Source organism: Miniopterus natalensis, chromosome 12 (genome assembly GCF_054644295.1).
Source record: "Miniopterus natalensis isolate mMinNat1 chromosome 12, mMinNat1.hap1, whole genome shotgun sequence".
Classification (NCBI taxonomy): domain Eukaryota; kingdom Metazoa; phylum Chordata; class Mammalia; order Chiroptera; family Miniopteridae; genus Miniopterus; species Miniopterus natalensis.
The window spans coordinates 49,045,551-49,059,081 of NC_142092.1; the positions used below are offsets into that span (position 1 = coordinate 49,045,551).

At 46.5% G+C, this 13,531-nt stretch overlaps 2 protein-coding genes across 2 annotated transcripts in view; one reads left to right on the top strand and one right to left on the bottom strand.

The window, feature by feature from the left end:
- The first annotated feature begins 754 nt into the window (after window positions 1-754).
- POLR1E (RNA polymerase I subunit E) lies at window positions 755-12,496 on the top strand. Its single transcript, XM_016222926.2, has 12 exons — window positions 755-873; window positions 1,451-1,554; window positions 2,621-2,697; window positions 3,952-4,037; window positions 5,327-5,385; window positions 6,186-6,330; window positions 6,434-6,541; window positions 7,169-7,265; window positions 8,756-8,889; window positions 10,013-10,094; window positions 10,788-10,919; window positions 12,012-12,496. Exons 1-12 carry the CDS (start codon window positions 798-800, stop codon window positions 12,169-12,171), a joined length of 1,260 nt encoding a protein of 419 aa, XP_016078412.2. The 5' UTR covers window positions 755-797; the 3' UTR covers window positions 12,172-12,496.
- A 537-nt stretch (window positions 12,497-13,033) lies between these two features.
- Window positions 13,034-13,531, bottom strand: part of FBXO10 (F-box protein 10) — a 31,546-nt gene continuing 31,048 nt past the window's right edge. The window contains exon 12 of the mRNA XM_016222923.2: window positions 13,034-13,328. Coding sequence (XP_016078409.1) covers window positions 13,279-13,328 — 50 coding nt within the window. The 3' untranslated portion in view covers window positions 13,034-13,278. The remainder of the gene's footprint in view (window positions 13,329-13,531) is intronic.

Consider the following 13,531-nt stretch of genomic DNA (forward strand, 5'->3'; position numbering starts at 1 on the left):
ATCTGCAAGGACAATGCGACATACCAATCAGATCAGGCTCCCCCCTGTCTAGTTCACGGGAGAATCTCCTGCTCAGACACTCTTGAGTCTGCGAGGCCTCCTCCCCGCCCCCCACCACCCTCGAAGGGTTGATTGGGCCGCAGCTGTATGCTTGCCTAGGCCCAGGAATGATCGTGGCTGGGAGCTGTTTGCAACGTTGTGGACGAAGCTTGCTTGGACTTGAGGACTGGATCTCCACGGGTGTGCGTGGAGGCCCTAGAGGGCAACTGCCGTTTTCCAGCTGCCACATTTAGTTGGGGCTCACGGAGTGCCTGTCAGAGAATTCTAAATTTGAACTTGGCCTTTCAGGTCTTGGTAAGATAGGCTTGTCACGCTAGGAGGGATAGATCATACTCTATGTAGACCATGCTGAGCAAGAAGAAACCCCACATGACTGTTAGTCAGAAACTGCAAGACTGTTAGGAGTTTCGGACCCTCGTCTCACGCAACCTTTAACGGCTCAGGCGGAGTGCGGGGCGAAGCGGGTGCTGCGCCTCGAGAGGCGGAGGAGGAAGCAACGCACCGGGTGGAGACCACGCCCCTTCTCGCGGGGGGCGGGGCCAGTGGCGGACTGGAAAGGCGCGCCTCTGCGCTCGGGGGGCGGGGTCTTGGGGGCGGAGCCACGCAGCTCCGGTAGCGCGGGGCGGTGCCCGGCGACGTCACGCGTCTTCCGGGCGGCTGCGCTGCCTGCGCGTGTGGACCGGCGTGGTGGCGGCTGAGACAGTCTCAACTCCTGGGCTTGGCGGCTGGAGGGGGAGATGGCGGCGGAGGTGTTGCCGAGTGCGAAGTGGCTTTACTGTGGGCAGCCCGACGAGAGCCAGAGAGCTGTACTGGGTGAGCGCGGCGGAGCTGGGGCAGAATTCCGCGAACGCCCCCTTTCGTCTCGGTACCTTTACAGCCCTCCCGCCCCCCGCCGGGCACCTTTCCAGCTGGCCCGAGACCCCCGCCCCTAGTGCCCACCGCTACTTGGGACTCGGCCAGAGCTGCTCTGCCATCCCGCCATCTTTCTGTTACCACCTCCCTCCTGGATGTGGACAGCCCAGTCACCCCCTCCCCAAGGGATTTACCCAGGATTTTGACATCTCACTCACCAGGTCTTAGACCTGCTCCATTTCCTTATCTCCACTGGGCAGGGACACCCTCTGTTTCTCTAGGTCCGAACTAGGCCTCCTCAGTCGGCACAATTCTCATAGTTATTCTCTCCTGTCTCAGCCCCTCCCCAGGACTCCCCTCACCTCCCCATCCCTTCTTTCCAAGTGGACCAGGAGCCCCTTCAGTCCCACTTCAGGTCGGGACCTGGGCTTCCTTCTCATCCTGATTCCTCCAGTCTCTCCTTCCTGTTGACAGTCCAGTTCCTCTCCACCATACATTGATTCTGATCTCATCTCATTCTTGGGCTGTGATCTTACAGTTCAGTTTTCCAATGGGAAGCTGCAGAATCCAGGTAACATGCGTTTTACCTTGTACAAGAGCAACGACTCCACAAATCCCAGGAAGAGGAGTCAGCGGATCCTGGTGAGTGCTGCAGAGGCCAATTGCCTCCACTCTGCACACCTCAGTAAGACCCCTTGGGTGTGGTGGATGTGGGAGGGAGTGAGAGGAGAAAGGCAGGAGATAGCAAATGAGCCTTTGAAGAACTCTTCTGAGCCTCGGCAGGTTGGGGGTGTAGGGACAGGCTTCATTCAGTGTCGTACTTTTGGTGAACTGATGGCCTTTCATTCATTAGTTCATTCAGCAAGCATGTTTTTGAGCACCTACTGTGGCCCTGTGCTAGAAAAACAGCTAAATCAGACCTGGCCTCACTCTGTGGGAGCTTGTACCCTAGAGTGAGGTTTCTCAACCTTGGCACTATTGACATTTTAACTCAGATAATTTGTTGTGAGGGCAGCCCTGTGCATTACAGGATGTTTAGTAGCTTCCCTGGCCTCTACCCACTATATACCAGTAGTACCTCCTAGTTGTGACAACCAGAATGTCAGGCAAGGAGACTACAAGGCAGAGTCTAAGTCTCTGCTTGCCAGGATGTCTTCCTGGGGAGGGCACATGAAGCTGAGCTCTGAAGGCCGGAAGAGGGTTTGACAGCTGAGGCTTAGCATTCCAAGTGAAGCAAGGACAAACAGGGAAACAGGAAAGCTTGGCTGTAGTTGAGAAGGGAATTGGCCATTTCCACGGTCCTAAGAACATATGAGAAGCAGTCATAGGAGAGGTGGGCAAAGAGGTTTAAGAAGGGCGTGGACTTCCAACTCAGGAGGTTGCCTGCAAGATCATTTTATTGCATGTCTATAAGTGTAGGGAGCCCAGGGCCTCTCTCCTAAGTCCTGTGGTGCAGCTTCCCCAAGGACTTTTCAGACCAACTAGAAGCCAGCACTATCCGGGGCTTCCCTTTCCAAGTCCTCTTTTCCCCACAGGCACCCTAGATATACTTAGAGATAGTGGGGCTAGATCATCTCCCAGAGGCTGTCTAGTTCTAATGCATTGTGGTTGGATTCTAAAGCTTTTTTCAAATGTGGAAAAGGAAGACAAGATGCTTAATACCTTTCAACATTGGTTGTAACGGAGCTCTTCTCCCTCTACATTTTAGGCAGCTGAAACAGACAGACTTTCCTACGTGGGAAACAATTTTGGGACTGGAGCCCTCAAATGCAACACTCTGTGCAGGTAGGGACAGGGGGACAGCTGGAAGGGGAAAGGAGTGGTGGTGGCCCTGGCACTGCTGTTCTCAGTCTTTACATTAGGGGTAGTGGGGGAAATCTAGAGAGGTTTACCAAGTTTCCATGTTCCCAGATCTAGGGGCTCTCACACCAGCATGTAATGTTCTTAAAAAGAAAGTTGACTTATATTTGTTGAATTTCCTGAAAACCTCATTTATTTGTAGTATTCTGAAATTAAAAAAAAAAATTAAGATATAATTGACATATAACATTATGTTAGTTTCAGGTGTACAACATAGTGACTCAATATATGTATAATGAAATGGTCACCAAAATAAATCTAGTTAACATCTATCACCACACAGTTACTATTTTTTTCTTATGACGAGAACTTTTAAGATTTATTTTCTTAGCAACTTTCAAATAGACAATACAGTATTAACTATAGTCACCATATTGTACATTACTTCCCCAGGACTCATTTATGATCTTGTTTCCAAAATGCAGCTGTCTTAACTAATATGGAATGTATGATCAGTGTTTCAAAGCCTGCCAAAAATTTGCTTTAGGACTAAATACAGAAAAAGAATTTGGTAGTGTCAAAGACTCTGGGGTTTCTGTCCAGCTCTGCCACTGATTGACTGGCTGACTTGGGGCAACTTTGCCCTTCACTGATATCCCAGGTCTCTCCTTGCTGCACTGCCCTGCACTGAAGCTTGCCCAGCCTGAACAGTCTATAATGCAGAGGTCCCTGTGATGGTATACAACAGTGAATCACAAACAAGGTGCTTTCAGAGCCACACTGGACCACCCTGATAGAAATCAGATTAATGAGTATATGCTTAAAACTATTAACACTACATTATCCCTTTACAGAGATTCTGTAGTTCAGATTGGTCTTTTCCCATAACTACCAAGGCTTTACTTGTCTTTGCCTCTTTAAAATTTATATGTGCAGTAATTCTAGTGTAACTCTTCATTCTTACATCCCAAAAGGGTTTTCCACTGCAGCAGTGAGCCTGAACGTACTAGAATCACCTGTAGCTTTTTTTTTTTTTTTCCAGAACCACATCATGAACCCTCCCCATGCAGAGAATTGCTGCTCTGGGGGATTATTGCTTCTTCTGAGCAAGTGGTGCATTCCCCGGGTGTACTGGGGCAGAAAGAATGTTGAGAACTTTTAAGCAGGGAAAGGAAAGTTGTATAAACAATGCCATTTGAATAATCCATTGTCGCTGGTATTATTCCTTCTTTTATTCAGACACTTTGTGGGAATTTTGAACAAGACCTCTGGCCAAATGGAAGTATATGATGCTGAATTATTCAACATGCAGCCACTGTTTTCAGGTAGGTCCCAGTCAAGGCTCAAAGAAATGCTGCATATTTTAGGTTTGCTGGATGCATTGGCTTGGGTTTTCGATTTTAAAATACATTTTCTGCCCGGCTGGGCGTGGCTCAGCAGTTGAGTGTCGACCTAGGATCCAGGAGATCGGGGTTCGATTCCCTGTCAGAGCACATGCCCGGGTTGCAGGCTAGGCAGCAGATTAATGACTTTCTCATCATTGATATTTCTATCTCTCTCTCTCCTCCTCTTTTCCTCTCTGAAATCAATAAAGATATGTTAAAAAAAAAAATACATTTTTTAGTTATATATTTTTAAAATATATTTTTATTGATTTCAGAGAGAGGAAGGGAGAGGGAGAGAGAGAGAAACATCAATGATGAGAGTCATTGATCGGCTGCCGCCTGCACTCCCCTTGCTGGGGATCAAGCCCGCGACCCTGGCATGTGCCCTGACCGGGAATCAAACCGCGATCTTCTGGATCCTAGGTCAGTGCTCAACTGTTGAGCCATGACAGCCAGGCTGTAGTTATTTATAAAAGGGTGCCTTTCTGTCAGTTTTGTTTTTCATTTGAACACATTTTGTTGTTGTTAATCCTCATCTGAGGATATTTTTTTCCGTTGATTTTTAGAAAGAGTGGAAGGAGTGGGGAGAGAGAAACATCGATGTGACACCTATCGATTGGTTGCCTCCTACACATTTCCTGATGGAGGACTGAACCCAAAACCTAGGTATATGCCCTGACTGGGAATTGAACCTGCAGCTTTTTCGTGTACGGGATGACGCTCCTGAGTTCCAGAGCCCATCTGTGAATTTCCTAGTGGACCATAGTCTCTAGGTTAAGATTTCCTTACTTTGCAAACAAATGTAATTATATTTAAATTATCCAAATGCTCTTCTTTCAAGGAAGCAAAGAAAATTATTCATTAATTGTTGATTAAACAAGTTTTTATTTTATAAATAAGAAATTTGTAAATATTGGTTTATTATATCCAGCATATTGACCTGGGGCAAGTCATTTAATCCGGAGGCCTCATTTTTCCTTATTGGTAAAATGAAAAGGTTGGACCAGATGGCCCCTTCATTTGACTCCTTAATTCTCCAAATTCTCTAAGTGTATGCTAAGGCTATGTACTAAATGTTCAGTATACACTCATGTTAAACTCTGGGAAGTCCTGGAGTAAAGAAATCTTTTTTCTTAGATTAACTGTTGAACAGATGAATACCAAACACTATTACTATCTGTAGGCCTAACAGTTTGCTTTTCCCCCGTTTTTGTTTTATGTTTTGATAGATGAATCAATTGAGAGTGAATTGACATTAGAGAATGAGAGCAAAACTTTTAGAGATAAGGTAAGTGTGATGGAACTAAGATGTGGGACCTTAAGCAAGTTCCTTCTAGGCCTTGGGTAAAGGTTTCTCCATCAGTAAAGTGAGCTGGTTGAACACAGGGGTTCCCTTGCTGCTCCCAGCTCATTCATTCTGGGGTTGTCTAGACATTTTTCTACCTGTAGAAGCCTCATCAACCTCATAGAAAGCAGTCCACCTATATGGGGCAGCTATACACAGCTCTGTGCCAATGTTTTGAACTGGTGCTCTGTACTAATAGAGGTTTAGCATGTTTTTAAGATTTAATCCAAGTTTCAGAGAATATTGGTTGTAGCCTGGAAACTTTCATATTAAAACAGTAAATTTTAGGATTTTCAATGTAGAATGTTCCCACAAAGCCCATTTCACTCCAAGATGCAAATTGATTGCATCTTCAGTGCTGCCTGGAGCACTGTATTGAGAAGGTTATCTTCCAGCTCAGAGGGAAAGAGTGAGTGCTCTATTAGCAATATCTGTTTTTGGTGTAGGATTGGAAAATGTTAAACTGCATGCCAAAGATTTATCAACCTGAATTCTAGTTAAGTCTTTACATTTTACAGATGGAGGCACTGTTGATTTGTAAGTGGCCATTACTTTTTACAAAGCAAGTTCTTCAGATCTGTTAATATCATTTGATTCTTACAGCAAGCCTATGAGGTAGATGGCTATGTTTCAACTCAGTTTATAGGGGAGATAATGATGGCTCAGAGAGGCTAACAGTTTCCCCATAGTCACACAGCTAGGAGTAGCAGTGCCCAGCTTGACCAAATTTGTCTCTTGCACAGATGGACTCTTGCATTGAAGCCTTTGGTACCACCAAACAGAAGCGGGCTCTGAACTCCAGGAGAATGAACAGAGTTGGCAATGAATCTTTGAGTCGTGCAGTAGCTAAAGCCGCAGAGAGTATTATTGATACAAAGGGTGTGACTGGTAAGCAGCTGGTTATGATCTTGAGTGCACAGGTTGCAATGAGTGTTGGGCATCTGAAGCCAAACAAGGTGATACCCACACTGACTTTTCCTTTATTGAAAAGCTCTGGTCAATGATGCCCTCCACGATAATTTGCAAGGCGACTCCCTCTACCTTCCCCCCTGCCACGTGGACGCAGCCAAGCCCGAAGACGTGTATAAATTTGAAGACCGTATCCTTGTGGTAGAAATGTTACCTTATTTCACAAGTTGGGATATGTGCACATGATTGGCATAGCTAGGCTCTCTTGAGGGGTCAGTTGTCCCATGACATTTATAGAAGCTACATCCTGACCTTTGTCGTTGCCCAGTGCTGTTGCTGGGAAGTCAGCTAGGCTTCCTCACCCCCTGAGGGACCTGCTCTAGCACCAGCTTCTCAGCCCCTGGGATTCATATCCATTCCTCAGCCAAATGCCAAATGTCTACAGCTCAGTGCAGTGGAGGTCACTCTCAGCGAATAGTCCCAATATGACTTTAAGTCAGTCAGTGCCCAAAGTGTAGGACAGACTGATTTTGTAAAAGGAAGGGTTGGAATGTAAAATTGCCCTATTTGTGGGTCTAATCAGATGAAAAATACCTGCAGGGGCTTTGTAAAGAGAAGACAGAAAAGCCCAGGCAGGGAATGAAGTCTGGGCTGGGAGTCTGGAGAACTGAGTTCCTGAGCTCTGCCCCAAAGTGCTGGGTGATCTTCCCTTCCCTGAGCCTCAGCTTTCCCATCTCTAAAACGAGGCCACTAAGAGATGATCTAGCTAGTTAGATGTTTCCATTTTGGTCAGATTGTGTTCTTGACCAGTAACTAGTTCTTTCCCCTGCGGAGTATGAAGCTCTTCAGAGTCCATCTGAAGCTTTCAGGAATGTCACATCAGAAGAAATACTGAAGATGATCGAAGATAACAGGTACCCCCACTTGGGCGGATGGAGTGTCTGAGGAAGTAGTAGTTAGACATGAAGCAGACCTTTGGGTGTCAGTCTTTGAGGATCACTGTTCAGCATTTGAACATGAACAAGCCAGTGTTTTCATAAATGTTTGGGCTTATAGACCTGTTGTCCAAAGGCTATGGGTGACCTCTGAATGCATAGCACCTGTGGCTGGGCAGAGGGTGGCAAGGCCTTGTAGTTGGACTGGGAACTAGAGATGGACTATATCCCAGTGTTATGTTTGATGCTGATTGTCACTGGGGAGCCCAACTGCTGGCCTGAGAGTAGGTGCCAGCTAAATATATGATTTATCTGTGATGATGTGCGGGGCAAGCTTTTTTTTTCTTTTGAAACATTTTAAATAATGTATTTTAAATAAGTCATATAGTAATCCTGGGGTGTGTTTTTTTGGCCACGAAACAGCTTTTCTTTTATGATGATGGTGGGATTATTTTGCTTTTGAGTTTCGTGGGGTTGTTAAAAATAATTTTATCTTGAAAAAGTAAAACCTGTCAACCATAGGTTGGTTCCCTGATTTTTCTTTGGAAATTTTACTGGTCAGTGAAATTAAAGGCCTTGGAAAATACCTCTTTTTCCCTCCAAAGACCCATTTCCAAAAAAAGCTCATTACTAGTTCTTAGTTGTGTTAATGTGATGGTGGCCCAGGAGCAGGTGCAGGGATCAGCTCTGGGCTGCAAGCCTGAGAAACTGAGCCCTGGAGCTCTGGAGAGTATACTGTGTGATCTTCCCCTCTCTGAGCCTCAGTTTTCCTGTGAAATAAGGCAGCTATAAGATGATCTCAAAGAACCTTTTTATCTCCTCTAGTCCAGGATCCTGATAGTGGTAGAACAGTACATTAAAAGTAATAGCTAACATTGATTGAGCTCTTACAGGTGCCAACCACTGTTCTAAGCCCTTTACTTGCATTGTTGTTTTTAATCCACAAAATCTCTAAGAGGAGGGTATTATCATTAGCCTCTGTTTATAGGTAAAGATGATGGACAGAGCTCTACAGAAAATTGCTCAAGCCACTAAATGGCAGAGAGGGAATTCAAACCCAGGCAGTCCAACTTGAGAGCCTGTGCTTCAAACCACTACATCTGGGTTTGGCAGACTGGCCTGCGTGCTCAGTCTGGCCTGATGCTTGTGGATAAAGTTTTATTGGAGCACAGCCATCGTCATTCATTTTTATCGATGGCTGCTTTTGCACTATACTGGCAGATTTGAGTAGTTGCAACAGAGACCATGTGGCCCACAAAGCCTAAAATACGTACTATGCTAGCCCCTTACCATCCCTGCACAAAACTGCTCCTTCTGTTATAAGGAGCAGTGGCAGATGGCCCTTCCTCAGCTATCAAGTGTGTATCAGGTGTGAGGGGTGCTTGCTGTTCTAATTGTGAGGGGTTGAATGGCTCCTGACAGAGCTGGTCTTACCCGATACAGTCTTTCCTTTCCCTCCCTTGTTTTAGCCACTGCTCCTTTGTCATAGAAGCATTGAAATCTTTGCCATCAAATGAGGAGAGCCGAGACCGCCAGGCCCGATGCATATGGTTTCTGGACACACTCATCAAGTTTCGAGCACAGAAAGTGATTAAGAAGAAAAGTAAGTCCTCCTTGATGGACATTTGATTCCAGTTATTTCCAGTCCATTATTTTCCTGTAATTCTTAAACCAATTCTAATGAGAGAAGAAAATGGAAATGTGTATTCAGGTCTTATTTTTAACTGTGTAACAGTGAGGTTCCTATTAGTACTGCTGATAGGCTGAGAGGCCTTGCCAGGTTCTTTACTCATCTGCACATGGGGATAGGTTGGATTATGTGATTGTTCAGAGCTAACATTCACTTCTCTTCTGCATTAAGCAATGTGTAGTATCCAAATCAAATGAAAATTGTAAGGGACTTAGACATCAGTCATAGAGGGAGAAAAGTTGGCCTTGCTCATGCAGGCTTGTGACTGGTTTGTTTTGTGTCAGCTTATTTCTAATGTAGAGGAGAAAGCCAGTTTCTGCTATAGCTAGGGCTCATGGCTGCCATATCCATCCATCTAGAATTGGAAAGGAGGCAGGAGGCAGCTAGGGTTTTAGGTACAAGGTGTGGGCAGTTATGTTACTGTGATTGGGTACCCGAGTGTGTGTATGTTTTATGGTACCTTTTTTTTTTATTCCTAACCCGAGGATATTTTTTCCGTTGCTTTTCAGAGAGAGTTGGGGGGAGGGTGCAGAGAGAGAGAAACATCGATGTGAGAGAGACACATTGATTGGTTGCCTCCCCGACCAGGGCTGGGGATGGAGCCTGCAATCGAGTTACGTGCCCTTGGCTGGAATCGAACCTGGGACCCTCCAGTCTGCGGGCTGACGCTCTAACCACTGAGCCAAACTGGCTAGGGTGATACTTGTTTAATTCTTATTTTCAGTCTTCCCTGCTTTCCCTCTCCCTGCATTTTCTCCAGAATCTCTTTTGCTTTTCTAACATTTTATGAATTCTGTATCTTTAGGCCTCATTTTTCTTTCTTGTCACCCCATCACAAATGTCTCTCAGGCAGTTTCATTTGAAATGAGCATATTTTCATTGGAAAGTGGCATTTTGTTTCATGGGCCCTGCTTCTCTTACCGCAAGGTTTTGTTCATAACACCGGCCTAACTTTTGGCTTCTTCTCCCAACTCATGGATGACATGTGGCCTAAGGGTTTTGACAAAAAATGGTCCAACTCAACTTTGTGTTGTAGGTGCCCTGGGACCTGCAGTTCCACACATCATCAACACCAAACTGCTGAAGCACTTTACCTGCTTGACCTACAACAATGGCAGGTCAGGGGGCATGATTTCTCTGGCTTCTGCCTATAAAGAAGAAAACAGGTCAGGGAGGGTGGTGAGAGCGGGGAGTAGGAGCTTGGATTGAAGGTCATGTCCACAGAGCTACTTTGCTGAAGAGAGCACTGCCACTTGGAGTGATCTTGGGGTCGGTTAAGTTTAGGAAACACTATATAGTATGTGTTCTCTTCCCCTTGGAGAAGTTCACTTCCCTTGGGATGTCCAGCAACAAAGACTTGCTTTACTCGACACATTCCTTTCAAGAAGCCTGTGTGGTGATTTGGGGGAAGGATCCCCAAGCAGTGCACCTTCCTGCTATTTGCTGGGAATGTGTTTCCTCTTCTGAGTGTGCTTGGAAGGATCATCTGCAACTAGGTGTGGGGTGACTGCTTTCCTGGCAGCCCTGCTGAGCAGGTGGGACAGACTCGAGGGTCCTCGCCAGTGCAGGGCTCTCACTGTGCCTGGGGTAGTAAGTGCGGCCTTCTGTCTCCCTTGGAGGGAGCACTGGGATTGGCTCACTGTCCTCTATGTGATGGCTCAGGCACCTAGAAGGACAAGGAGTTTCTTGAATTCTTTTTCTTCTCTCCAAGATGGAAAGACATTGAGTACCTATAGGAACAGGTTTGGATGGTTTTATTTTGCTTTTGGAGAAATCTTAGTTTGTCTCCTTTATTGCCACTGATTTTGCAGTTTACGCAACTTAATTTCCGATTCTATGAAGGCGAAGATCATCGCGTACGTGATTATACTCGCCTTGCACATAAACGACTTCCAGATTGACCTGACAGTGTTACAGAGGGACCTGAAGCTCAGTGAGAAAAGGTGAGCACAAGTAGAAAGCTCCTTAGGGTGCCTTGCTGTTATCTCTAGTACTGCTGGAAAGCACGAGGCTCCATCGGGAGAACTGGGGACATTTAGCAGGGGAAAGACTTGGGACCAGCGGACAGTTGTCGAGTGATTGAATGGATGAGCAGCTGGACATTACTGACTGCCAATTATCTATGCCAGGCATAGCATTAAATCTGTCATAATATCTCAACGATTTCCCTAAAAAACAACTAAATCTGTAGTTCAGAGAAATCACTGACTTTCCCAAAGTTGCACAGACAAGAAGGGGAATAGTTGGGTTTCAGACCTGAGCCTTCCGTAGCATTCTGTCCCTATGTAACCAGGCAGCCTCCAGTCTCCAAATACCTTTCTCTGCGGAGAGATTCTGTATGGTCCTGAGGAGTGGAACCCAGGGGTGGAAGATACAAGAACCCAGTTTCAGCTTAGTAAGAAGACCTTGCTCAGGGTCAGATGGAAGGGGCTCCTGCTTGGCAGGGATGTCACATTGGGGCTTCTCTGACCAGACTGAGTGAGTTGGCAAAGATCTTCAGGCCCTTTCTAGCCTTGCTGGAAGGGATTCAGACTGAGTAGGGGGCAGAACCTCCCAGGTTCCTTAACATTGGTTCCTTTGGCCTTTGTTGGTGATTTAGGGGTATCTGATACCCAGGGACCCTGTGTTCAAAACAGCCTGTGAAACACCTTTGTTTGGACTCTAGCAGTTCACAGAGGGATTATTCCAAGGGCTCTCCACAAATGGCATTCTCACAGGCACTGATGTTGCAAATCTGGAGCCTGCTTAGCAAGTGTTCATTCCTGGCTGGTTGTAAGAAGTAAACAAAGTTTATTAATAGGATCTAGATAGATAACCTGGTTTGTAATCACCTGTAAGGATATTTCTAATGGCAACGCAGAAAATGAAATTGTCTGATGGCTCTGGGGGGCGTCTTGTCTGCCTCTCTCCTGGCGGCCACTCTGGGGATTGTCTTCATGGTCTGGAGCATGAGTGTGCCGCTCGATCCTGCCACCCCTCCCTGAGCAGTGACATTTGAAGAGACTCTCCATTTGTTTTGTGTGTTTGCTCCTCAGGATGATCGAGATAGCAAAAGCCATGAGGCTGAAGATCTCCAAAAGAAAAGTGTCTCTGGCAGACGGCAGGGAGGAGGAACACAAACTGGGTACTCTGTGCATCCCACTGCCTCCAGCCCAGACCGTGGACCGCCAGTCAAAGCGGAGGAAAATCACATAGAGATGTGCTCTTCACACAGCAGTTTGGCCACATCATATAGCCACTACCTCTGTTCATTTCCATTTTCATTTTTAAAAAGAGGAAACAGCAGCCTTGCTTTGGCATGGGTATGACGCCACAAGCCAGCATCTCAGTCGTGCTTGTCTTAAGTAAAAACATAAAGTGACCACCATTTTGGACTTCGCTCCAACCTTTGGTGTGATTATAACTGGCAGGTGGTTCTCGTGTTGGTATGTGGGAGGTGGGGCCTGGGAAGCCAGAGCCAGATCTCACAGGCTGGACCCTGGGCCAAATCTAATGGATAAAGTTTAATAAAGAGCAATGTGAAGTGCCCTGCTTAGGTCTTGGAGGTTCAGTGGAGTACATGGTGGCGAGGAGCCAGCCCGGCGGGGTTGGAAGAGGCGGCTTCAGGTTAGCCAGCGTGCTGTGGTTGCCAGACAGGCTGCTGGAGTGTGAGGCTGCTGTAACAGGGTGGAAACCCTTGCCTGAACAGGGAGGAAGTGACATCCCAGCTGCTCTGTCTGGCTCAGCCCATATAGATGGTAGAGGTCAGCTCTCAAGCCACAGTTCTGAGGGGGATGAATCGGAGTTAAACACAGAAAACAAACTGTACTAGATATCTTAAGAACAAAGGAGTTTAATACATGGATAAAATGTAAAGCTGTTAAACGGGCTGCAGGAGGGGGAATCAGGAGGTTAGTGTCAGAACTGCTCAGTTCAAGAACACACTGCGGGGGTTGCCATCCAAGCATCAAGAAGCCACTTCTGCCCCACAACTGCTTGAATTCATGAAACTGGTAACTCAACAAAGTTCAGCCACCTCTGCTTTTAATACCCACATTTCCACCCCCTTTCTTGTCAGCATAACCAAAGGATCACGAAGCTGGCTTCCATCCTACTTCCTTCTTCTGTGAGTGCACATCTAGGAACCTAGTTTGCATCTACAATCCTAGCAGCAAGGGAGTCTTGGAAAAGGTTTCAGCTCTCCGCCATCTAGTTACAGGAAGGCATACCTGAAGGCGACAGGGATGGATGCTGACCGCCAGCGGACTATGGCTAACGCTCAGGTCTTCAAGGCGCTCTGGGAGTAGCTGAGGTTTGTGGTGCTCAGTGCTGGGGAGTGAGGAGCAGTGAAGGAAGGAAGGTAGAATTCATCTCTGAAAGTGAGAGGAGGAGGAAGTTTATGCAGCAGCTGGGCCATCCGTCAGGGAGGACATGATGGAAATGAGTCTTAGATGATTTGCTCAAACAGGTGGTCCTTGTATTCCGTCCAGCTCTGGGATGCTGTTATCAGAGCCGCTTCTGGAGCAAGGCCAATGCCTAAAGTGTTTATTTTTCATGCTCTTCTCTGGTTTGTCTC